Here is a 27873-nt window from a genome sequence, read left to right on the forward strand (position 1 = left end):
AAATGAATGACAAGTAAAAGCCTTCTGCATCTGTAATTATTCCATTGATTTATAAGCCACTTTTCCTTCAGTGTTAGTTTCTCTGTGTGGGTGCATTCATGCATCATGTATTTCATTATTTTTAGAAGCATGCTCTGTGCCTTTTTGTGCTCTCCTAGTTCCAGCATCCAGTAATTACTACTTTTTGGATACCATGGACTTGATCCTCAGCTAGTGTAAATCAGAAAGCTCCATTGACTTTAATGGAACAAAGCCAATTTATGCCAGCTGAAGAGCTGGTCTTATCTTGTTAAGAAAGCTGTATTAGGGCACTTGGAATTTCTTTGCTGAAAAATAGTTGAGAATAAGATTCAGAAAACATCAGAGTGCTATAAATCCTAACTGCAGCTTGCAAACACACATACACACACATATAGATTTATTTATATATACAGATCTGCTTCTGCTTAATCCCTAGAAGAAATTGTAATACTCTCCTAACATTTGATTTTTTTCTCCCGAGCTGCTTTTTTAAGTAAAACATAGAGTATACTTAATCTATTTGGCTACTTTCTCACAGTTTTACTGGTGGATTTTTTTTAATGTTTTACATTTAGCCTTGATATTAGAGAGCTCTTGTGTTAAATTAAGTCAATTAATAAATGGAGACATTAAACAATCAATTTTGTCTGCATATCTCCACAGCATTATGTATGGCTGGCTGTAATCACAAGATAAATGCAATGTACTGATGTATGGTAATGTTCAATAATGCATTCTCCACCAGGCTCAATTCATCAGGGAGTTTTTGTAGGGGGGTGCAGCATTTGTTATTGGCTGTCTCTGGACCTCAAGGATAACATTCCGGTCCTTTTGATTGGCTGACCCACTGCTGCAAGATTCTAACCGTCTTATTTTGACGATGAATATGAAGGCACACTAAGCTATGCAGGAGTGTAGTTCTCACAGGCTGCACTCCTTCCCCAGTCTCAAGGACTGACAGTCTCCTTCATTGCTTTCCTCACCAAACAACAACAACAAAAGTTGTGATGCTTTTCTTCACTCAGTGCTTTGGGGCTGTATTAGATCTTATTCACCTTAGGTTTCAACATTACAAGGCTAAGAGGGTTTTTTCAGCTGCTGGGCAACTTGTCTGTGTCGTAAACCCAACACACAGCCTAAAGGTGAGTTAAAAATATGTTTCTATTCCAGTGTTTTTTGCTACTCATTTGTTTCTCCATAGGGAGTGAAATGATGTTCGAGCAAAATAGGCAGATTGTTGTGAACACTTTACTAGCAAAGAGACTGTTTCATATGGTCTTTCTGTTTGGTTTACTTTAGAGCTAAAGGCAAGCAATCAGTGGCTACAGGGAATATTGTGAAGTTGTTGCTTCTCCCACTAGTAGCCCATCCCTCCTCCCCCTTCGTCTGTGTATCAAATATTCAAGAGGCAAATGTTTGGGGAAAAAAATATTGGAAAAGTTAGTTTCATGAAAATCTGTTTCCTTTTGTGAAACATTGTAAACACAGAACCTGGAAATCCTTCCGAACTATCTGATACCAAAGGGTAAAATGCTGCTGACTAGCAAGCTGGAGAGGGAGAGAGAAAGGTTTTCTTTGAGTGTTTGTCTATTTCTTCTAAAGGGAATTTGAACAATTTCATTTGGCATATAAAGTGCCCCTAGTCATTTGCAAGGTGAACATATTTTAGTCATGAGTTTAAATTAGCCTTAATAAAGCAAAACCATTTATAGTCACCATACAATAACCCTCTTGCTAAATGCTCTTAGTAAGTTTCTAGATTTCCATTGACATAGCTGAGCCTATGCCCAAACCCAATGATTGTGATTTCATCTAGAGAGGAACCAAACAACTACTGAGACAAACAGACTATTGGGAGTCTTTAATGGGTTTATTATGGTAACAAATTAGCAGTTTTATCAATGCCCATCTTGGCTTGCTGGAGATCCTCACCGACCTCTCTTGAACAGAATGTCCTGTCCTGCCATGCACTAGCCTTATCTAAAACCACAGATGGATTCTTTAGGTAGACTCTTCTTTGGCTGTCCCAAAGTCCTTGTCAGGACCTCAAAGGGAACCTCTTCCCAGCATAGGGCGTTAGGGGATCCTTTGAGAGAACGGGTCTCACCTCAGAACTTGGTGCCAATGGGAGGTAGGCACCTAAATGCCTTTAAAATGCCATTGTTTATTGCCACCACGATCTTGTTTTTCATTATTCCAGAAAGTAGCGCTCACAAAATGTAGGTTGCTAGGAATGCTATTTACAGTATCGGACAACACTAACTTGGGGAGTCACACTGATGAGATGAGGTCATTTCTAGAAGTACAGCCACTCCTGGAGGGTATGTTTCTAAGCATGCCAAGAGCACGTTGGGAGCCCCCAGCAGTGTGGATGAGATAGGGCAGGCATTGCAGGGCTGCAAAGGGAACGTTTAGAGACTAGCTCACTTCTCATCTCATCTCTTGCAAAGTGGTTCCTCCCCTCCCCCCACCAATACAACCTATTTAAAAAACCTATTATCTTAAGGTATGATGTGACTGTTCGGAATAGGGAGGAACTATGCAGAAAGAAATATTCAGACTCTGTAAGTGAAGTTATTTTAATAAAATGGATAATTCTATTTTAACCCCTTTGATATATCACGGTAGCAGGAGACCATCAAATCATTCTGCTTAAAACAACAACAAGAAGCATGAAACGAGTGTCCTAGGTTATTGCCAGTTGAGATACAGTGGAGCCTAGAAAAGTGCCAGTCCAGCAGGATGTAGAGTGCCCAGGAAAGGCAGTGGAAGTTTAGGGTGCTCAGCACTATGGCAGATTGGGCTTGCAGTTAATCAGAGCATTCTTAATTTATCTCAAATTGGAGCTGCAGTCTGTACATTCCAATGCTTTGAAACAATTTGGTGCTTTTCTTCTTTATCCCCAGAAATAAATAGTGTCTCACTATCTGAGTTCATAATGGCTGAGCCATTCAGGGGCCTGATCCAGAGCCCACTGCCGTCAGGAGTCTTTCCATTGACTTCACTGGGCTTTGCCTCAGGCATTACATGCAGAAGTCCCACTGAAGCAAATGGGAGTTTCAGATGTGGTGGAACAGCAGGATTGGACCCATAACAAAAACTCCCCTTTCCTTCAATGGGAGTGGCTCATGTGGTGGTTTTGCAGGATCAGGTCCAGCGAGCATGTTTCACTGCATACATTATAACACTAGGGGGACATGAGTGTGGTCAAGAAACCATTTCAATATGAAAAAAACCAGTGACTTCTAAAGTGAAGTGTGCTGCAAAGTTATTAACGTATAAATGATCTATTACTTGAAACTTGTCACAGAACACTATAATAGTGAAATATTTTCAAAGATTTCTATATTTGGTAATTAGAAAAATGATAATTGTTAATTAACTGTCATAGAGCTAGCATCTAAAGACTACAAGCAGATAGGGCCTCATAATGCTAGGCACTGTACAAATATTAATAAATTACATAAATTATGAATTTCAGAAATAAAATACAAGTGATGTATTACTTTAAAATAAAAAGGCAAATATACTCCTTAGGTGACTTATAGTATTATGACAAACTTTGATGTCCCATATTTTACTATCCATGATTTGGTCATTTTAACCACAATTTTTATTTATTTATTTATTTTTGGACAATCCTAAAATGTAAAACAAGTAAAAATAGCGATTAACTCTGCAAGATGTAACAATGAGAGAACAAATCTGACCAAGAACAAGGGCCATGAGCACAAGCACTTTCTTCACCCAAAATGATGAGCATTTGTGCTCACACTAAAATGATCATCTCTTTGGGCAGGGATTGGTCTTACAGTAGCAACCAGATCTGTGCCACGCCTAGCACAATGGAACACTGATGTGATTGCTATTTTAATACGAACAATAAATGAAAGGCTTATCACATTTCTTGATATGATCAATTATCTTGACACATCCCATATGGGCAGATTCTCAATTGGTGTACACTGGCAAGCTCCACTGAAGTCAATTTGCACCAGGGCCCTTGTCCTGCACCATTAAAGTCAATGGGGGCTTTCAGTGTACGTAGGATCAAGCCCAATCTGAGACTCTGTGGTTACACATCATGTACATTTTACATGATTCCGTGATCCTGTATTTACCAAGATGTTTACTGACCAGTGCAATGCAGGGAAATGCTAATATTCTGCAGTGCAAGATTGTGCGAAGTTCTAGTCTTCCTAACACTGTGGTAAATCCAAAGAAATTCCAGTGCTCCATATTCATTCAAGTGTACTGTAAGTGAGATCAGAATTCAGCCCCATGACTGTAAAGAGAGTGCCACTTTACCAATTCCTTTAGTGCTGGTCTCTATGTTGGCAGCAAAATACACACTTACAAACATGTATTCCTCTTCAGGCAGAAAAGACTTAACTAGGTAGGCTTATGCTCCATTTAGTGTATTTTAAAAACAAGTTAAAATATCAATGCAGATAGCTGTATTGATCTGCTGTTATTTTCTCTTCGTATGACAGACTAACACAGGCAGCTGTAAACAAGGACAGACAAGATTACAACCATCGCCCTCAATTTTCTTTATTTGATGTGGGTATAAATAGGTTTTTTGAAACCTATTTCTCTTTCTTGCAGCTTTTTGTACTTTCTCCTTTCATGAGCTTTCACAAGAATGCCACAAGCATCTTAAAACCAGAGGCATGTGCTGAGCTGTAATCAAAATTCACTTGCTGAGCAGAGAAAATCATGTATTTACCATGCTTCTATAGGTCACCTTCATTCTCAATCATATTATATCCATTACTTAGCAACCTGGGATTCCTTCAAGCATACAGACAATGTGATGCCTCCCTTTTGAAATAAAAGGCAAAAGCATTATTATGTAGCTAGACACTTGCTAAATGATTACGCTCTTTAAGACCACGATAATTAAAGGGGGTTGTTTAAAGAAGCAATGCTCATTGCACCTGGATAAAGGCCATTTAGCTTACTGTGAAAGTTTTAAGTACTTTCTCTGCGTGGAAAGAACAGGAATGTATGCTGGTTCATGTGTAAAGAAGGGTCAGTGTGTTTCTTTTCTTTTCTTTTTTCCATTAATGATAACTCTACTGTTCAGGTTCCTCTTCCTTCCAGATCCTGCTAATCTGACCACAAGAGAAGTGGTGAAGCTATCAACTCTTTCATGACTTATATTTCAGTTCCCAAACAGAAAATAGGAAGGCAGGAAATTACAGGGATGGCAGAAGACCAGTGAACTCAAAAGTCTCTGCTTCTTTCTTTTGCTGCAGCAGTTCAGACTTACAATGGAATATGTCCTCCTTAATTATTATTATTATTAATAATAATAATAATAATAATAATTAATAATAATAACAATAACAGTGACAATAATGACAGGTTTCAGAGTAGCAGCCGTGTTAGTCTGTATTCGCAAAAAGAAAAGGAGTACTTGTGGCACCTTAGAGACTAGCAAATTTATTAGAGCATAAGCTTCATCCGATGAAGTGAGCTGTAGCTCACAAAAGCTTATGCTCTAATAAATTTGTTAGTCTCTAAGGTGCCACAAGTACCCCTTTTCTTTTAGTGACAATAATATAATATTTTTATTATGGTTGTGCCTATGGGCCCTAATCAAGATTGAGGCTGTTTTGCGCTAGACACTGTACACACACATAATAAAAACCTCCCAAAAGTTTACAATTTATGCCCTGGTGACTTTATGTAACTCTATCTTGTTGTGATTAATGCCACCTTCCTTTGTTTATTACATACGTTCATTCTTTTCTCGAATGTGTTGTTCTTATAAGACCATCTTTCCTCCTTTCTGTAGGACCGTTAGGCTCTCATGACATTATCATAAGGGACGATATTTATAGAGGTGCCTAAGCATCATTTAATCTTGTAGCCGCTCAGAGTATTGCATGGCTCACAGGGCCAAACTGTTATAACCAGATCTTAAAAAAAACCCAAATAAATCTGCTTTAACTGAAGGAGAGAAGGGTTTTTAATCCTGTTATAATACTATGTCTCCACACACACTGGTCAGCCAGACTGCGTTGTAATCCACTTTATCCCCAACAGACTTTGAACCAGGATTAAGTGCCGTGGTGTATTGTACACACGTGGGATTTAATTATTTATTTAGTGTAAGGAAAGAGCGAGACAGCTTGAAATGTGCTGCTAACAACCCCCTCTGCTATATTTTTCCACTCTCCCCACCCAGAAGCCCTTCCTTTCTGGTTCAGGATTCTGACTGGTTTAGTTCAGCAGGCAATTTCCCATATTAAGTAATACTATAGTAACAATAACCACTAGAGGGCATTCAGAATACAATATGTACACACATACTACATTATAAACATGGTTCGTGTGATAGTGCAAATGAGTCCTTATTAGCTTTAGGTTATTCCTCAATTAGTATTTGACACAGAGTAATTTGAAGAAGAGGTAAAAGCTTTAGCTAAAGCCTTCGGTGTGAGCATAGTGTCCCTAGAGAAGGCGCCAACCGTAGCTGACTTGCTGCATCCCTTAACCTCTGCCTCGGCTGAACAGGTGTCTAAATGTAAACCTGGAAATCAGCATAATGACAAATAGTCAAGAAACCTCTGCAGTTTGCTACATCTCTGTGCAAACGCAAACATCGTGATTCATGCATGACCCTTCTCCTGCATCAAAGGCATGTGGGAGCATGCTTCACTGACGCTCCCTTGGGGGAGACCGTCTATTAATGCCTCTATCTAGCTAATCCCTGGAGTTCTTCTCTATTGTAACCCATTAGCCCTGAGTTTATAGACACACGCACAAACACACACCCCACAGAGGCTTAGCACAGGGCAACAAGGGCTCCATTTTAAATGTCTAACACAGACATTACAGTTTAAAATTAGGACAGCTCCGAGTTTAACTGTAATCACATAGAACAGCAGTTGTGATCTCTCCTAAGAGAAAATAAAGCAAAAGAAATGGAGGGAAAAATAGTTTCTGACTTAATTGTCTTAAAGCGCCCCCCACCCCTCTTGAGGGAGATTAACTATTGCTATTGTCCGACAAGATACAGCACTGGGAGCAGGACAGGTAAATTTTGTTTGGTGTTGAGAGGAATGTGATTTAAAAAGTTTTTATTAAAGAGAAAAATTTCCTCACAAGCAGTTTCAAGTCAGACATTTTCAACAGAAGACAGTGCAGTTTTTATAATAATAGAGAAATACCCATCTTCTCAGCAGGGGATTTGACAGCAGGTGTTTTTAACTAACTATTTAATAGGGTCCCACATGCTGATCCATCAGCCCCACCCACAACACACAATACCCATCATCTTTCAATGTAGTCCTTAAATTCTATTGCACATAATGGGCCAATATGTCTCAGGAGGAATGTAGCCCCATAGGGTGACTATTGCTAACACACTGGGTGCAAACGAAAGAGATGTGTGAATGAAAGGCCTGACAATGTGAAATGAGTTGATAGGTCTCGATCCGGTTCCCAGTGGACATGTGTCACACAAAAAATAATCACAACTGGCACTAATTGGCATGCTTTGTAGGTTACTCAGCAGAGAAGCCACAGATTAAATGCAGTGTTGCCAACCCCATGCGTTCAAAAATCATGGGTTTAGGCACCCGTAAATCATGAGTTTGGCTCAAAAATCATGAGATTTAAACAAGAATAAATGCTGGGCTCTTTTTATTTGTCTTTTGGTGTTGGAGACTTTCGGGTCTATGTTTTCAAGCTTTTCTCTGCATCCATAAGGGCTAAAAACGTACTTTTCTTCTTCAAATGAAAGCTGAGATGCTTCGGTTCCAGCATGTGGGGTGGGGGCTCATAACACACCTTCAAAATGGCTAGACTCGCAATAAAATTGTCCAAATTGGCAACACTGTAATGTTCATGGAGACTGAATTACCTTCTCACCCTCCTTACAAGTCAGGGTTAAGACATGTTCCAGGTAGAGGGTGGGGAAGCTTTACACTGACACTGCCTATTCTGAACCTGTTCTGGGACTAAACAGAGGCTGTGATAAATGTATGACACACAGGCATACTGATAAGAGACTGGACTTTATTTCCTGGTTCTACTCATCTGACCTGGGTCAGGGTGACAAAGGTTAATACTCCTGCCATATGAGAGGGATCAGTACCCAGGGGAGTCAGTTTACACAGAGGATTCCAGAGCTGTCAATCTGGCACCTCTCACATGCACAACATTTACACACACAAAGGAAAATAAGAGACCTCTTCATTTGCCTTGAGAGATGTTGCCCTCAGGTCTTTGCCTGGGAGGTTGGAAGGGAAGGAATGCAGTTTCCGTTTGATAAGATGAAGTTTTCTTTAGAAAATCAAAAGGGATCTAGGAAATATTTTGCCCCCATTTGGCTCAATTTTTATAATAGATGCTGCAATGCGAGGAGAGATGAGCTGCCAAATTCATTTGCTCCAGATCCAAACTTTGCCAGTCTGAGTGTGTTCGGAGCTGAGGTTTTTGTCTGGACATAGCTGTATTGTGAGCAATTTCCTAGCATGCCTTTTTGTCCTGATAGGTGTTTTATTTGGAAACTGAAAGCCTGACTGTCAAGGCATTAAGCACCTTGTCGGATTGCTTCATTTTTATCTCTTTTCATAGCCTGTCTCTTTCTGTTAAGTACCTTCCTCTCCTTTCTGTTGTCCCTCACACTGCTACTTGCCTGCTGTTAGAAAACCTGAAGCAAAAGGTTTTCCTGCTTGCTTTTTAATAACCTGATTTTGGCCTGCTCCTGTCCCGCTCCACAGACTTCAGTGCAGGATTGGAATTTGCAATTTAAGTAATTGAAACAAAATTACAATCATTCAATCAACTAATTGTTCCATACATTCAATTCAGCTATTGCTAGACTACACCAGCAAAACAATCACCAGTCAAGTCAGAAGATATTCAGGAACTGTAAAAGCAGAGAGATTTAACCCCTTTCCCCTCATTGATGTGAATGGAAATGTGTGACTAAATCTGAATGCATCATGTACCTTCAGACGTTTCTCAATATCTCTGTTTATTGGAATTCTTTTCTAGAGATATATGGCCTCAGTGGCAGGAATGAGTATAGCAGCACCAGGGGTAAAATTTCAGTGGTGCATGGAGGTTTTCTAGTAACCTCAGTGTGAGCTTCTTCTTCTTCTTTCTTCTTCTTCAACGCTTAGCCAGACAGTCGGCCGTAGTGATCACTCACCATTTGGTCTGTTCCTGCGCAACCACAAAGGCTTGATGGCCTGAGAGTCCAACACCACATACAAGATTTCCGCTTGATGCATGAAACATGTTCTACCCAAGTGTTCTATTTTAAGAGGAGGGGAGGGGGAAATATCCTGACACTTCAGATGAGCTGCCTTACATATACTCAGTGTACCACCTGAATCAAGAAGCAGATAACTTATTTAGAGGCATTTCTGAGTGTCTGGCAAACAATGGATTTATCCGCACATCATCCCTGTGAAGAAGGAATGTGTTATTATCCTTATTTTACTGATGGTGAAACTGAGCTCCAGAGAAGTTAGGTGACTTGCCAAAATCCCACAGGAAATCTGTGGCACAGATTGGAATAGTATCCAAATCCCCTGACTCCCAAACCTGAAGTTTACCAAGATTGTCCTTTCTCTGGCACCATCTGTCCATTGAAATGAAAAGCAAAGCACAGAAAAATGGAGCACAAACGAGATAGGTTACTGATTTGATTAGATTTTTCCCCTCTTATTGTGTAGAAAACAAATAAAGGCTACAGATAAACAATGAGGTGGGCTTCAACAGATCAGAGAAGAGCATCACCCTCCCAGAAAATGAAAACTTGCTTACAATGTTAGAGACTGCCATGTGGAAAATAAGCAAAGTAATAAGTGTGAAAACCTAGTAAATAAACACAAAGGTGGTTCTGTGTCCTGGCTGGGGTAGGCGAAAGGTTACATCTCTGGTCACCTTCAGGCTTTGCTGAAATGAGAGTTTGAGATGGTAACTGCAGGATGACGTTATTGACAGTGTCAGAATATTTAGCATTGCAGACCCACATCCTGCAAACAGATTTGTACTGGACTTTAAGCACAGAAGTAGTACCATGAACTTAAAGGGATTACTCACATGCTTAGAATTTAGTGTGCGTGTAGACTTTTTTTTGTAGGGTTGGGGGCTTAGTCATCTGTCTTCATGCTAGAGATATCCAAATTTCATTCAGCTGGAGACTGTAGTAGGAACTTGCCAGGAGCCTGAGAGCCACACTTAGTTTGTATAAAACAGAATAAAATTCAGCCTTCCTCTCCTTTTAATAGGGAGGTACATGCTAGAAAAACTATTGGTTCCCATGCTGCAATGCATCATCTGCTCCAATCAAGATGCAGGGTTGCATATGGGTCCTGTTGTCTCTACTAGCTGCATCCCTCTGATAACGATAAGGACAATTGTAAACTACATTTTAGAGCCATGTGAGCCAGGTTTGGCTTGTGGGCTGCATGTAAGTTTCTTCTTTCGAGAGGTACTAAGAGCTTGAGAGAAGATGTCTCTGATTATAGGTAGCTATCATCTAACAAGTAGTAAATCTGGCCAGGCCACTTCCAGGTCTGAGACCACAGCTAACAAAAATGGTTCCTTTGGTTTTTCCAAAAGAAAATCCAGCCAAGATTGTCATACCTCTTTAAGATGATACAGGTGATATGGATATGAGCACTGCATCCAAACATCATATGCAATATTATTTTACAAGTGTGTGCAAGTTACCCCAAGGTACAGATAAGGCAACATGCTTCCTGTCCCAAAGGGCATACAATCTAATTTCAGATAATGTCAAAGAGAGGGGTGCCACAAAACAAAAGGGTGAAGGCAGAGGAGAAAGGTATGGACTTAAGATCGTGTGGATACTCAGCGAAGAAGTGGAAGATACCTGGCAATGTGAAACAGACATTTAATTAAAAAAAACGGGTCTATACAAAAATACATGTCCTGGACTCCTTTCTTGTAGGAGTCATGGAAGATGGCGCTCGTCAGGAGAAGTGGAGAATGGCTTTTCAGACTAGCTCAGGAAATATGTAGGGAAGAGAGTTGAAGCAGATAAACAGGGCATTGAAGCTGATTAGGAGACGGACACAGTGGGTGACTAGGATGGATCAGCAGGCAGGGGCAGAGCTGTGCAGGGCCGTTAGTCCAAGTACAGGAAGTTTAAACTGCAGTGGAGAAGCCAGTGGAGTAATTTGAAGGCAATAGGTGTGATATGGGCAGATCAACAGGCCAGGAATATCATTTCAACAACTATGTTTAATATGTATTGTAAAGGGGGGCTTTGTGGGTGTAGGGGAGACCAAAGATGAGGAGAATTATTCCAAAATATGCTTAGGGGTATGTCAGTCACTCATTGATACGTACAGGCAATGTGAAATACATTACTAAATGAAGAAGACAGAGTGCTTTATATCCAGCTGCCTACAGCAAGCCATGTTTTAAGTAGAGCTGAGAGAATAATTTGCTCAATGAATTTAGCCTCTTTCTCCTTGTGGAATGTCTGCAAGTGGATCAAGGATTCCTTGCTTTTATTAAATTAATGTTATAATTATTTTTTTAACTCTATGGTTTGCTCACAAGCAGTTCTCTAGCAATCACATTAAAGGCCATGCAGACTTGTCTGAGGTGTCATTCCTAAAAATAATTATGCTGTTTATAATACTTATTGGCTGGGATGCAGAGTTTAAATTTAATTTTCTATCCTCTCATTCCCACAAAGTAATTGTGTATAATTGGTGGGTCACGGTCCTACTTGCAAATGGGGTGGTCAGATCCATGTTTGACTTTAATTTCCTCTGTGCCAGGGCTCTAGTGAGGGGTTTGAGGAACTGCTGTCAGGGTCCTATCTCCTGTAAAATACACCACTTGTGCATGAATGCTTGACAGTGAACTCTTGACAGTGAACTGTTCACACACACTTTTCAATGTTTGTAGACTGTGAACACAAATAAGACAGCCAGGTGGCTGAATCAAATTCATTTTAAACTGGAATGACTACTTGCAGGCAGTTTTTTTTTTATAGTCTTCACCCAGCTCAAGATTTAAGGTATCTTGTGAAAACGGATATAAGCACTTGTGGTAGTTCTAAATCATTTCACCCAATTCCCCCTTGCAGCCTTACTGGAATCTTCTTTCCAATTGTATCTTGTGCCTGGAATCTCAGAAGAGTGTAAATCAGCCAGGAAATAATATAGCTTTAAAATAAATGAAACTTTTACTGGATTTCTTAGCGTAACAGAAAATATTTCAGAAGGAGACTCAAAACTAAGGTTATGTGAAGTTGTATAAACACAGCCACAGGCTTGTAAATAATGGAAAGTCCTGATTACCAAGCCTGAATTTTTCTTTCAGGCTATTGGGACAAGATGACGGCACTATCAGAAAACAGATCTGAAACTAGCTGAATCTCTCCAGTGGCCTGGCAGGGCAATTGTGGATAATTTAACATTTCAGTTATACTGGAAACATTAGCTTAACTTGCAAGGTATCTCTCAATAATTTTTCCACCCTTTAATATATTTTTAATAGTGAGCCAATGATTAGAAAGAGTCTTCCTTGATTCACAGATAAATCCAGCAGCAACGGTATGTTACCAATGATGGTGTCAAGGCACTATGCCTGATTAGTGCTTAAGCTAAAGTCACTTTGATTTGCCAGAAGCCAACCTACCTCCTTTAGCAAGAGAACTCTGACTAAAGAAGCAGATGTTAGTAAGGAAGGAAAGACCTTTTCTTGACTCACTAGCAGGGAAGAATAATTGATGTTGAAACCTGCCTCTCAGCTCTTTATAAAAGCAACCCTTTTTGTTCTTGACTTTTACAGCTTACATGAAAGTTGCAGATGAAATAATATAATGCACGTAGCTCTTTTCCTTCAGAAGGATGCCAATACACTTCATACACTGTTGGCCAAATTCTGCCCTCAGCTACAGCTCACCTAAAGCCTAATTGATTTACTTATTTCTAATTCATGCATCACTGTATCATTTAGAATCATAGACTATCAGGGTTGGAAGGGACCTCAGGAGATCATCTAGTCCAACCCCCTACTCAAAGCAGGGCCAATCCCCAATTTTTGCCCCAGATCCCTAAATAACCCCCTCAAGGATTGAACTCACAACCCTGGGTTTAGCAGGCCAATGCTCAAACCACTGAGCTATCCCTCCCACCACTTCTGAGCACTTTGGTGCTTGCATATAACTGAGAGCAGAAAATAGAAGAAACAACACGATATAGTGGCTTGAGTAGGATGCTGGGAGGCAGGAGATCCTAAAGCTAATCCCAGTTTTGCCTGGTCTTCGGGAAGTCCCTTAACCTCTCTGTGTCTTGCCTGCTCTCTGTAAAATTTGGTTAATAATAATTTCTGACCTCATGTGGGTGTTTTGAGACTTGAGCCAAAATTTTCAGATGTGGGTGCCTAAAGTTAAGCTCCTAAATCTATATGAAGGACCTGTAGATAAGGTCCATATGATTTTTCAGAAGTGCTGAGAAACCTGCTGATCACATTGACTTCAGTGAGGTTGGTGGATGCTCAGCTCAGTTCACAGTCTGGCTACATGTACTTCGGAGTTGGAATATGGAATTTGGAAGTTAATTGTAGGTACCCACATTTTATATTTGTGTCCCTAATTATTTCATGATGATTAACCTGTACTTTGAAAATATAAAACATTTAAAAAGTGTTAAATAATGTGTGTAGGTATCATTCTTCCACTGTTCATATGCAGCCACCAATGGAAAAGAATGAAGCAATCATTCTGTACTAGCATTACTCAGCACAGTTTATCTGTTTGCTTTTAGGAGGGAAAGTGAAGAAAGTTTTCCCCACCTGAAACTATATGGGGTTGTGAGGTTGCTTAGGTAACAGAAAATTATAATTTGAGGTAGAAGAAGTTAGCTGGGATACTATGGCTGGCCAGGATGAGGGTACAAACAACCTTCCACTTGTGAAAAGTGCCCTGGTCTCTTTGGGAGCATTCACATTCAGTGTAGCTCACCTTGAATTACACCTTTATTTTTTCCCTAGTGAAGACACAATTTAACACCTTCTACCTTGATGTAAACTTCCACGTGGGGTAGACTTCAACATGCTACATTGAGGTAGAAGGTGCTAACTTGCGTCTTCACTAGAAAAAAGGTCAAGGGGTCATGAAAGTTGCTAACCTCAATGTATTTTCCAAGTGAAGACAAACTCTTTAATGATTAGTCATGTCTCATCTATAAGAAAGACCCACCACAGCAAAGCATCCTGGGGCATTTGTCAGCATTGTACTAACTTAATTGGACAGAGTGGAGCCTACTGAATCAGAACTCTGCTATATAAACCTTAGTTTTCCTTGGAGGTTTCTCATCCACATACTGACCAGGCCTTGCTGAGTTTGGAACATGACAAGCTCACAGCCTGAGGTGGTACAGTTGCAGGCAGAATTCTGAATAAAGTGAGTTATTCTCAATGCAAGCAATTTAGCTTCTGACCTTTAAGGCAGGGACACATAAATCTCAGGTTTCAGAGTCGCAGCCGTGTTAGTCTGTATTCGCAAAAAGAAAAGGAGTACTTGTGGCACCTTAGAGACTAACAAATGTATCTGAGCATAAACTTTTGTGAGCTACAGCTCACTTCATCGGATGCATTCGGTGGAAAATACAGAGGGGAGATTTATATACACACACAGAGAACATGAAACAATGGGTTTTATCATACACACTGAAAGGAGAGTGATCACTTAAGATGAGCCATCACTGGGGGTGGGGGCGGGAGGGGGAAAACCTTTCATGGTGACACAGTTGCTGAGCCATGGAAGAGGAGCTCCTGCTTCACTGAGAGCAATGGCTGGAGGATTCATTTAGCAGCGGATCTCTTGTCCTTGCCCTGTCTCTCCTCCAGTCATATCTTTTACTGCCTCTGATAGCTCCTACATAGCGCCATAGCAATCAGGGGTATGCACCCCTTGCATATGGTCGTCAAAGGCTGCACTGCACATTGGAACTATTCCACTGCATCTGGAGGCCTCAGAACTGCTAGGTCCGTCTTTCTTCCAAACACCAAGAAAAAAGTCAGACATTATGGGCCTAATCCTATGGAAACATGTTTTGCATTGTATAACACAAGTGACCACTGTGAGGGATGCTCCAGCTCTTTATCCCTATATTTAGTAATAACTTTGAGACGCAAAGGGTCCTTTTTCATCATATATGGATGGTGTGAGTCTGAAGAGTTTGTGGAGAATCTTTACTACACCCTGTTGTGATGCTGGCAGACCTGTGCCAGCTCATGCCAAGGCCCACGCCTCCCTGAATACCAACTAAGGTATAGCTGGAAACCAGTCTGGCTCACCTGTGTGTTAGCATTGTTAAAATGGGGTTTAGAGGTATATGGATGTGTTCACTCTTTATGAAATGCTTGTAGCATGCTGCATGTATTAATCTTACTTATAATGTCTGTATCCCATGCTATAAGATAATAGTTAAGTGTTTGCTCTGTAACTGTAAACTCCCACTTCCAGGAGAGAAGCATTACCACCTGTGAAATACCAGTTCACCACAAGAGGTGTTATCTCCTCTCCAACAAAAGAAAGGCTAGAGACACCAGACAAGCCATTGTGGAACATCAGAGGGCATAAGACTTTGTTCATTGCTTCCCCCATGCTCATGAAGAGGGGACATGCACAAAAGCTCCTCCCATGAGCTCGAGCTTTTGGGCAAGGGAATAAAAATCCCTGTCAAGAAGAAATAGTTATTACTATGCTGCTTGGAGTTTGGGGAGGGGAATATTTCTAAATTTAAACATGGGAACCCCAAGCTGCTTGGATTGGGATAGGCTTAAAGGACATATAGAGTTTGCCTATTACAGCTGCTTCTATTATATTTGGAAGCTAAGACTGTCACTCGTGTATGTGTGTATGTTTACCTGCTTTACCCTTGTAAATAACTCGTTTCCTTTCCTTGGTTAATAAATCTTTAGTTAGTTTATTATTGGACTGACTAGAAGTGTTGTCTTTAGTGTGTGATCTGAGGTGCAATTGGTCTGGAGTAAATGAGACTGGTCCTCTGGAGGAGTAACCTGAATGTTCTTGTAACTTGTGGTGTAAGGGACCATCTGTCACAAAGGCAGATTTGCCTGGGTGACAGGATAGACCGGAGCGCCCACGGAGACTGTTTGTGATGCCCTGTTACGGCTGTTATAGTGCTAGAGGAGTTCACACGTGATACATGATTGGTGAAGCTAATTATAGAAAACAACTAATTTGGGGTTTGTGCCTTGGTTTGTAACAGTCTGCCCGAGGGTGGCACCTAATGTTCATGAGCAAGGCAAAGATTATATCATGGAGGTCATGGAATCTGTGACTTCCAGAGACCTCCATGACATTTTTCACTTCAGCCACTGTGGATGCCAGGGGCCCCCTACAGCTCCCAGCTAATGGGGGGCCCTTGCAGCTCCCAGCTGCCACGGGTGGAGGAGGGACCCTCCAGATCCCAGCCGCTGTGGGCAATGCGGGGAGACCCCGGAGCCGCAGCGTCGGTGGTTGCCGGATCCCCTCCACCTCCCTATTTTGTCACAGTTATTTTTTGTAAAAGCCAGGGACAGGTCACAGCTTCCGTGGATTTTTGTTTGTTGTCAATGACCTGTCTCTGACTTTCACTAAAAACAACCATGACAAAATCTTAGCCTTATTCACTGGTACTTCAAAGGTGTCAGGCAGCCCTCTGGCTCCTGGACCAAAGTGATAAGTCAAAAAATGTTTCTGCTGTATATATTGCTATATCACTGTGGTAGTGAGGTTATACTGATGTTGTTGGACCTGCAATGGGACTATCTTCTTACTGTCAACCAAGTCCATTCTCATTGTATGACTGGTTGGTTGCCAATCTGTAAGTCAGAATTAACCCAGACAGTGACTTTTGTACAGTCTGGTGACCTACTTACCCAAATGGCCCTTGCTCTCTGAGTGGCCACTAAGGAGGGTACCCTGTTTTCTCTGTATGGTACAATGAGGATTCAAAGACTACCAATAGGGGATTGGTTTCATTAGTTCTGTTTCAATCCCCATCTATATGGAGATGTTGTTACTCATGGGTTGGAACCAATGAGAAGCCTGAGACATGACAGAGGCAACATAATTGTTCTGCAGATCTGTGAGCCTGAAACCACTCTTATCAATGTACAAAAATCTAGGTAAGATATATATCTTAACTGTGTTAATTTCCCCCCAGAGTCTCAGAGAAACATTGCCTCCCACCAACTGGTATTCTCCACTAGCTGTAAAAGGGTGGGTTCTAAATTCATTTTTACAAGATTTTCTAGATCCCTTGGTATTTTTATCCCCAAGTATTTAAGCACCTCTGATTGCCTATGAAATGGCCACTGGGAGAAAACCCTGCTAGAAGGCAATCTCAAGCAGTTCTGACTTTTTTACCAATTAATTCTATAGCCCTGAAAGTTAGCTAAAATCCTAGATTAATGCTAGAAGGGTGTGGGTTGTGGTATCAGGATTAGTATAAACAAAAAGTTATCGTTAATACATAAAATGCGGGGCCACTAATGTAAAAGTTTAACCTGTGTTGTAAGAACAAGTCCAAAGCCAAATCTTTGGAGGGCATGTAGCATATATTTGCAGTTCACTTGATCAAAGGCTTTTTTTCATCCAAGGTCAGAAGTGCTTGAGTGTCAGGGTCATCATGCTATGCCACTATTACATCTACTAACTGTCTTAAATTATCTAAGTCATGCCGGCCTTTAATAAATCCCACCTGGTTTCAATATATGATGCTGGGCACAACTGCCTCCAGACTGGCTGCCAAAAATTTGGCCAATATGGTCACATCACCACTAATGAAAAAAATTGGTCTATAGTCTGAGCATAACATGAACTCCCGCCCTACTTTGGGAATAACTGAAATCAAGGCCTCTGGACAGATTGTGGGAGAGGAGGGAACTACCTTCTTACAGAGACGTGTTGAACAAGGTAGTCACTTTACACAAAGGATCTAGAAAAATGTTTATAAAAACAGGCAAGGTGTCTGGGTCAGGAGCCTTACCCAATTTCATGGATTTCAGGGCCTTGATAAGCGTTCATGTTGATAGTAGTTCTGCTGCTGGCACACAGTGAGTTGGAATATTTATATTTTAGCAAGAAAAATTTTCAGAATCTTGTGTGAAGGGGCAGAAGTTTTGTCTTAACAGAAAATGTACAAACTCAGCTTGAATTACATACGGATTATTGAGTTTGTACCTCTTTTTGGCAGAGTGCATAGGTATCTTGGAGAAGGATTTTTAGTGTATTCTTGGTCCAGCTCTGACTTTCCTTTCAAGGAGCACTATGCTTTCCTTTTTCTCCCCATCCCCCGTTTTTCTTTTAGCTTCAGCAAAGCTAATAATTTTGTCTCTAAGACAGGCTTTTCAAGTTTCTCAAAGAATCTTGCCAGAGGGAGTTGATGGCTTACAGGTACCCAGGAAAAGGTCAATTTCTTTCTTGATAAGCATTTCAAAATCCGGGCCTAAAAGCAGTGAGATATTAAACCTCTGTCTATTTTTGTTTCTTGCCAACTGTGTCAGGAGTAAAATTGTAGGATAATGGTGCACAGTCAAAGATCACCATTGTACCAATTGAGGGATTGGATATGGCTTGGGGTAGATGCCTTGAAATTAAGAAAAAAATTTTTCCTGAATATGTATAATGGACTGGGGAGAAAAATATGTAGTCTTTTTATGTTGGGTGCATGATCCTCCACATAATCTTATATCTTTAATCATGGATTTCAGTGCTCGTCTGGACCAGGTTGGCTTACAATTAGTAGGGGAGGATCTATCTATTATCAGTTATGGTGGGGATGTGTGTATCTTTGTGCAACTCAGCAGAGACTGTGTTAAAGGTCTCAGGTTCATCCATATTGGCTCCATATATATGTTCAATAATTTTGAAGAGATCTGGGCTCCACTTTCAGAAACATTCAACTAGGGAATGCCCAAGGGCCCATTGACTGGTCCGTAAACTCCTTCCCCTCTCCCCTCCTTCTGTTTCCCTGCTGGCATACTTTCCCTCCTTACCTTGTCAGCATTGTCCCCTATTGGTTGTAAAGTACTGAATGAGTTGATTTTAGAGTTTAAATGAAATGGTTTTTGCATATGAATCGTCGCACTTTGCAGTATATTACCGATAAATAAAAAAATACTATAAACTTATAATTATCTTTTTGTATTGTGATGTTTGCATTGAAAAGCAAAAATTAATAAAAATGTTTTAATTAAAAACCCATTATTGGCCTGATCCTGTTCTTAATAACATGGTTTCCTATCAATGCCAGTGAAAAGTGAAAGGCACAATTTTATTTTTTTGCATTTGCAAAACACAGACTGTGATTCAAAAAACAACATTTTATTAAACATGGGATTTATGGTGTAATCAGTCTCTGCCCTTTCAAGATTGCAAGCAAGAATAGAAATTTGAAGAGACACCTCTCTCCAGTGAAAAGAAAACCCTTCAAGACAGTAGTAGAGACCTTGCTTCCACCTTCCCTTGCCTGCTATTTCTCAATACTGTCAACCCTGAGAAGTCTTAATAACTGTATGAGCTTGAGCCAGCCCAGAAGCAAGGTCTGTAGAGCCAATAAATTCTATCCTGAGAAGTGAGGCTCCTGATCTTCCAAGGTTTGAGTCTAAATATAATCAATTGATGTTATTTAATTACCATAAAACAATGGTCCTGTTGAACCTAGAAACAGATCTACTTGCCATTATTTTACAGTGTAGTAATTAAATACCAGTTGCTTATTTAAAAATATTTACAGAGGAAAAGCCACAGAGATGGATCTCTTCTTTGTGCTCAGTAAATATGTCTACAAAAACCAATTGACATTTAATTAGCTTGCTTATGGGTTTGCTGCTGAAAAAAGCAGTTCAGAAGTATGACACTGAAGTAGATCCTCAAATAAAGACAAATCAGCTGCAGATCAGCCACAATCTCTTGCTTTATTACTGTCTGTTTTTACAGTTCACACAGGCTACTGCCTTCACATATTTTAAGTTCAACTATTAACCATATGAATATATAATAGACCAAGGTGAACTAAATGAACCATAAATCAATCTATCTTTAGATACCGTATAGATCCAAAGACTTCTATAATGTCTATAACAGTCAAGGAAAAACAGTCAAGGGGTGAGGGGACCCACACTCTGTTTTCCATTGACTTTGTCCCATCAATTCATCAAGTCCATTGCTGAAAATATACATCTTAAAGAATGAACAAAGCTGCTGGTGGCGGTGTGGGGTTGGTAGAGGGTCCTACTTCCTTGTTCAGGCTAGAAGCTTTGAACAGGTAACAGCAGTGAGGAGTTTGGGCAGGAATGTGGGATCATTTACTTGCCTCCCTGAGTATGGTTATACAATCCCAGCCATGCATGCAAAAATGGCTACATGGATTTTAAGGCCAGAAGGGAACCTTCAGATCATCTTGTCTGACCTCCTGCATCACACTGGTCAGAGGCTCTCACCTAGTAACTCCTGCACCAAGCCCATAACTTCTGCTTCAGCTATAGCATCTCTTTTAAAAAGACAGATGACCTCGATTTAAAGACTTCAAGTGACGACAAATCCACAACAGTCTTTGGTATATTTTCAATGATTTATTATCCTCACTGTTAAAACTGGAAATAAAAGCACAAATGCTTAATTTAATATCTAGTTTCAATGTCCAATGACTGGATCTGTTATGCTTTATTCTGCTAGATTACAGCATCTTGTATGATCAGTTTAGGTATTTAGGCCCAGATCCTCAAAGGTATTTAGATACCTAATGTCCTTTGAAATCATAGGGAGTTGAACATAAATACCTTTGAGGATCTGGGCCTAAAAGACTATAATCAAATAATCTGTTATCTCTCTTTGATGATGATCTTACCCTTCCCTTTGATATTGTATCCATGACTCAGAAGAATTGCTCTGAAGAACTTAAATTTTTGCCTTTGCCAAATAGCCAGGTTTTTAGAAGAAGGTTCCTAGAAAGGAAATCCCTCAGGCTACTTGCACATACTCTTGTCTCCATTTTAGAGATCGAGAAGCTGAGCCCAGAGAGATCAAATGGCATGTTGAAGTTCACACTGTAAGGCCTTGTCTACATTGCCACTTTACAGCGCGGCAACTTTCTCACTCAGGGGTGTGAAAAAACACCCCCGAGCGCTACAAGTTTCAGCATTGTAAAGTAGCAGTATAGACAGTGCATCAGTGCTGGGAGCTACTCCCCTTGTGGAGGTGGGGGTTTTTTTATAGCACTGGAAGAGCTGTCTCCCAGCACTGGTGCCGCGACTACACAGCCACATTAAAGCGCTGCCAGGGCAGCGCTTTAACATTGCTAGTGAAGACATGCCCTAAAACTGTGATGCAAACAGTAATAGAATCCCAATCTCCTGACTCCTAGTCCTATGCTCTACTCTTAAAATGATCTATCTATTATTGAGGAAGCCTAAACAATATCGTAGAAGATTAGATTAAACCCCTTTTGAGCTAAATAGAAGTTGAGGGTGTTCAACACCTTGCAGGATGGAGTCCCAAGTGAGTCTAGTTACTGTTGCTGCTGGCTGTGCTTTTTACAAGGAAAAATTAAAATGACAACGTGTACTGATGAAACTACCTTTGATTCTGAAGCAGGGAAATATACTAAGTATGCTGATTTTTTTTATGCTCCTGTTATGGGTAATGAAATCAGGACCAGAGGAAATGACAAGTCAATGTGAATTGTGATTATAGACAATGACTCAAAAGCTACACATAGGAGCGTGGACAAACAGAGTTTATACAATACTGGCAACATCCCCCTCCCCACGCCCCAGAGTAAAATAGTCATCCCCTTTGAGAAGATGTTTGTTTCAGATGGGGCCTTAACTCTCTGCAACTTTAATCCCAGAGTCCAGAATATGATCAGAAGGCTAGTTTGAACTGTATATTGTATGGCCTCAAGATTACATTTGACTTACTGTCCAAATTAAGCAAGAGCCTGAGATTTTATTGACTCTCCAGAGGCAGTGTGCACATCTCCTGCAATAGGGATATTATATTTCCCTATAGCCACCCGAGTATTTGCCTGTGGAATGCTACTTTTCAATTATGCCTCTACTGATGACCATCACCAGGGGAAGAATTAAGAAGAAAGATCTCTGGTGAGTATTTGAGGTGAACCAGAGAAGTTTTGTTCAGTTCTAGATTAGGTTAAATATTAATCTGGAGTTTGGCTTGAGGCCAAAGCAGTTTGAGTTTAGATTTGATAGTGGGGATATACTCATGAGTTTGTTTTTATGAGATTTCAGCCACAGCTGAAACAAAACCGGAGAACCGGGCTCTTTCCGGTTTTGGATCCAAACCAAAAATCAAAGACAAAGGGGGGATCTGGGATCTGGCTTCAAAAGGTTGGTTCGAAGACTTGTTTGTGGCCCATCTCTTTTGATTATAGGAGAACTTCCTGGGTTTTCACAGAGCAAATTATGCCCTTTATTTATATATTTATATATATTTTCCTCCTAACTTTCAAAGTTGGTTTACAAATTAATTCCTCTATCAACTGAACATGCACAGAATGGTTAGAGAGAGAGCAAGATTCTCTCCCCACTCCACAAAAATGAGACCACCAGCTCATTACACATAGGGCTGCAGCTAATATCCTTCCAGAAGTAATGACTTTGCATATGTAGTGACCGTGAGTGGCACTGACATACTAGGTAGTATAATCCATGCCTGCTTGGTGTGGCGCTTTGTCCCCCCACTAGTGGCACCTAACCCAGTTAGAGATTGATGAGTCTGTTACAGCCTTAGCTAAGAGCCATATGGCTTTTTCTCACGTAGGAGAGGCTTCTACACTGAGATTCAGAGATCCCAGGTTTCATCCCAGGCATTGGACCGGCAGCTGCTGGCATTACAATAGTAAATTGTTCTCAATTGTGAAGAGAAGAAAAATAAAAATACTTTTTAGATCCAAACCTAAATGAAGTGTTTGGAACACAGAGTAAAAATAGGTTGTTGAATAAAATCCTGATTTGATATGGGCAGATTTCAGGAGATTTCATTTGAGGAAAACTATCGTAGTCATGGACCTTGCTACTGTTACTCCTTTTGTCCCAAATGGGGGTTAGCCAATATTTGGGGTCTTGCCTGGTTCTTTCCATTAGGAGGAAGAATTAATTATATGAGTCCGGTATTTCTTAGATGCAATCCTGTTTATTTACAAAGAATGTACACAAAGTCCTGTTTCCCTGAACACAGTATGAATCAAGCAGCAGGAAACAGTTTCTTTGCTCTCAGTTCTAAGCCTCTTTCCAGCCAACACTCTGCCCCAAAGTGCTCTCAGTTTTTTCTCAGGAACATGTTACAAGTGCTTTTCTCTGGTACTTCCCTGCTGCTTTCTCTGTCTGCTTCTGCTGCTGCTTCTTCTCTCACTTACACACAGACACACACATAGAGCTGGTCTACATTAGAAAATTAGATCAGCCCAATGATGTTATTCAGGGTTGTGAAAAATCCACACCCCCAAGCAGCGTAGTTAAGCCAACCTAAGTGTTCATGTAAACAATGATCAATGGAAGACTTTTCCCATCAGACTAGCTACTGCCTCAGGGAGAGGTGGATTAACTCCCGTTGGTGTAGTTAGCATCTACATTTAGGGTGACCAGACAGAAAGTGTGAAAAATCAGGACCAGGGGCTAATAGGCACCTATATAAGAAAAAGCCCCAAATATCGGGACTGTCCCTATAAAATCAGGACACTTGAAGTGCTAACAGCAGCGTTTCAAGTATAGACAAGCTCCCCATCAGTATACACACACACACAGAGTTCCCTCAACCAATATCCCCCGTCATGTATTTGCATCCAGCCCCCAGTCAAACCCTCCACCTACATAGCTCAGATTTCTGACCAGCCTTATATGTGACCTGTGTTTTGGATGGTGGCTTCTATTGATTCAGCTATCTATTCCATATTTGACTTGTTTTTTCAATTTCTCCTGAATGAAGGGTGGCTGTTATGCCCACCAGCTTCAGTGAGGTTTCGCCCAATTCCCAGCATAATGCTATGTATAAGCCTGTTTTGCATAGCCTGAATATATTCCTGTGTTCTGATGGATTCATTCCAGTTTTTATAGTGTTCACGCGTCTCTTGGACTACAATGACCATATCAGTTTAGTTATTGCCTGGCATAGTAAGGGGATCAGACACGCTCCCTGGCTCCTGTATACAACTTATCAGCTGTAGTGCTGTAAAATATTAGAATAAATTCTTGCAACAAATAAGATGCCGACATCTGAATTTAAAAACACTGCCATTACACACACACAATGTGAAATTACAGACATGTCTACCTGACTAACAATATGTACATGCGTTACGTGGTTTATGAGTCCAGGAAAAGATACAAGGGATTGAAAATAATTTCATGGAAAAAAATAAATCACAAGATAATCATCCTGGAGTAATTCTTTGTGTCTGTGTAACCCCTGATGGCTTTCCCTCAGCCATGGGTCAGCTTTCCTTTATTTACTTTGTTACTTAAAGCTGTAACAAGATCAGGAGAAACCCTTCTCTCTCCTTTGCAGTCTAGCTTCCCTGGTATCATGCAGATGTTTGTGGAGAAGGGATAATGATTTAAAAGCTCTAATTTTGTTATGGCCTGAAGCCTCTCTGTGATCTAAGCTGATTGTAATGTGATTTGGGAAAGACTTTCTTACTTACACAGGGTCAATTTATCTTGGGGAGAGGGAGTGGTAGGAAGCATTGGCCTTGATGTTTAGCACTTAGAGTAGAGACCTGTTAATGCAATGCTCCTCACCATGTCATAAATCTGTTTTACAACTATCTATCTTATTTATTCCTGCCTTCTTTATATTTATCATGAGCGGGGCTGCTAAGATCCTTTGCAATGTGCCTTATATAAGAGGACACTTCCATGGCTGGAGGTTGAAACTGAGATTTCTCCAGACTGGATAGGGTTATGGGGTAGAAAAGGCACCCTAATGTTGGTGCTGTGGGGGAGCATTAGGCAAGTTACATGGTAACATGGCACACTTCTCTGTCAGGTGATAGCAGAACCATACAACACCATGTCCCTATACAACTAAGTGATTAGATGCTTATGTTGTTTCATAGATTCCAAGGCCAGAAAGGACCATTGTCATCTAGTCGGACACCCTGTGCAACACAGGCCACAGCACTTCTACTCCTGGGGGAATTTGGCACCAAAAATTAAAAATCCCATGCACAATATTTTTAAACTCTGCATATTTTGTCAACACAACACGATATAATCATACCTCAGTTTCAAATTTTGGCAATTTATTTCAAAAATATCTGTCAGCAACTATGTCTGTACCAATACTAACAAAAAAATTCCCCCAGGAATGGAGAGTTAAAGAAACTTCCACGACAGCCCAGTTCCTGTTTCTCTGCCCCCTCTCCCTTGGAGCCCAGCTGCAGCATGCCCCATTGCCCCCCAGCCCAGACAGTCATAGCTCCTCTCCCCCCTGGAGATCCAGAGAGAGAAACAGCCTGATGCTGGGTCCTGGGCTTGCATGGAGTTTCCAGCATGCTGCCTCCTTCCTTCATGGCATTCTAGGAACTGTAGCTACCTGGAACCCTCCAGCTCCTCTCCCTCCCAGCAGCAGTGTCTATTTGCAAACTAGGGAACTGGGCTCTGTTGGGTCCAGTGGCTGCCAGTGGAGGCCAGCAGCTCTGCAGCCCATTTCTGCTAGGGGGGAAAGGAATTTTAGTACAGAACATTAATTGTGCGCAAATTCTGCCTTGTGCTGTGGTGCAGAAGTCCCCCAGAAGTAAACTTCCACAAAATACTTCCTAGAAAATATATTTTAGAAAACATCCAGTCTTGATTTAAAAGTTGTCTGCAATGGAGAATTCACCCAGAATTGTTCCACTAGTCAATTACTTCACTGTTAAAAAAATTACACATATTTTGCTTCAACTTCCAGCCTTTGGATTGTATTTACTTTCCTCTGCTAAACTAAAGATCCCATTATTAAATATTTGTTCCCGATGTAATCACCCTTTAACCTGCTCTGTTAAGTTATAGATGGAACCCCTTGAGTCTATCACTATAAAGCATGTTTCCTGATTAGTTAATCATTCTTGTGGCTCTTCTCTGAACCCTTTTCAGTTTGTCAACATCCTTCTTGAATTGTTTATTCCAGCAGTGATTGCACCATGCCAAAAGCAAAGGTAAAATAAACTCTATTCCTACTTGAGATTCTCTCTTTGTAGGCCATCTATATATATACATTTAGCTATATTAAAATGCTTATTGTTTGCGAGTGCCCATGTTAGCAAGTGATCCAGATTGGTCACAATACAGAGCAATCCTCTTCATTATTTGCCAGTCCCCCAATTTTTGGGTCATCTGTAAACTTTCAGTGATTATTGTGATCAATAACCTGGAAGAAAACAATGTTCACTAGCATAGGACAGCAAACAAATCCCTGCAGGACCCTCCTAGAAACATACCTGCTCAATTATGATTTCCCCATTTACAGTCATATTTGGAATTTTATCAGTTAGACAACTTTTAATCCATTTAAAGTGTACTATGTTAGCGTTATCTCATTCTAATTTTTTTTAATCAAAATGTTGTGCGGTACCAAATCAAATGACTTACAGAAATCTAAGTATTTCATCAACACTATTACCTTTCTCAAACTTGAAATCTCAAAAATATATCAAGTTAGACAGGATCTATTTCCCACAAACCTATGCTGATTGGTATTTCTTATTACCCTCCTGTAATTCTCTATCATGTCCTTTATCAGCCATTCCATTATCTCGGCTGGGATTGATGTCAGATTGACAGGTCTATAATTACCTGGGTCATCCTGTTTGCTCTTTTTAAAATACTGGTACAAGATTAACTTTCTTCCAGTCTTCTGGAGCTGCCCTAGTGTTTCAAGACATTGCAGGGGGGCAGAATCAATATTTATGGTCCAGCAAGCTCCTCAGCCAGCTCTCAAAACTCTTGGAATAAAGTTATCTGGACCTGCTGATTTAGAAAATGTCTATCTTTAGTTGCTGCTGTTTAACATCCTCCTGACATATTAATGGAATGGAAAGAGTGTTGCTATCATCATGTGGTGATAGGATCGCATCATTTTTCTTAAACACAGAACAGAAATATTACTGATAATTCTAACATTTCAATCTAGTAATAGACCAATAGTGTTATTGGGATTTTTTTATTCTTAATGTACTTGAACTCCTTATTGTCCTTCACTCTGATGGCCATAGGTTTCCCTTTGTGTCCCTTTGATTCTTATTAATTTTCTATAGTTCCTAGCTTTGATTAATATTAATTACTAGCAACTTCCTTTCTGACCTTTTTTTTTTATAGCTGCTTACACTTCCCCTGTATACCTGGTCAGTTTAACCAGTACAACCCTCTCGAGTGTGGCTTTTTGGGCAACCAGTTCACATTTTTCTTTCCAGTTGATTTGGCTTGTAATTGTTTACAGGTATGTGAATTTTGGTCCTTTTAAGGTACTATGTACGTATATATTAAAACATTAGTAGTTTTGACTTCATTCTGGTTGCACATTATAAATGTGATCAACTCATGATCACACCTGCCTAATCTACCATTAATTTTTAGTTCTGTGAGGTTGTATTAATTTAGATAGAATAAATGGGCTAAAGGTATGGACATAACCCAGTCACTGTCCAGTATTAAACACTGCTAAACAAGGTTTGGTGTTTGGTATACAGAGACCTCAGTCTGCTTAGTACCATGGCAAATACACCATTAAAAATCCTGTTGACCTTTTATTAAAGATACAAAAAGGGAAACACAATTAAAGCATTTGAAATGTGAAGTATTAAATAAGGCTTCAATTTATCA

General features: G+C 40.3%; 1 protein-coding gene across 1 annotated transcript in view; it reads left to right on the forward strand.

The window, feature by feature from the left end:
* Positions 1 to 930: 930 nt before the first annotated feature.
* Positions 931 to 27873, forward strand: part of SIAH3 (siah E3 ubiquitin protein ligase family member 3) — a 66956-nt gene continuing 40013 nt past the window's right edge. Inside the window, exon 1 of the mRNA XM_038376187.2 lies at positions 931 to 1163. Coding sequence (XP_038232115.1) covers positions 1029 to 1163 — 135 coding nt within the window. The 5' untranslated portion in view covers positions 931 to 1028. The remainder of the gene's footprint in view (positions 1164 to 27873) is intronic.

The sequence above is a fragment of the Dermochelys coriacea genome, chromosome 1 (genome assembly GCF_009764565.3).
Source record: "Dermochelys coriacea isolate rDerCor1 chromosome 1, rDerCor1.pri.v4, whole genome shotgun sequence".
Lineage (NCBI taxonomy): Eukaryota > Metazoa > Chordata > Testudines > Dermochelyidae > Dermochelys > Dermochelys coriacea.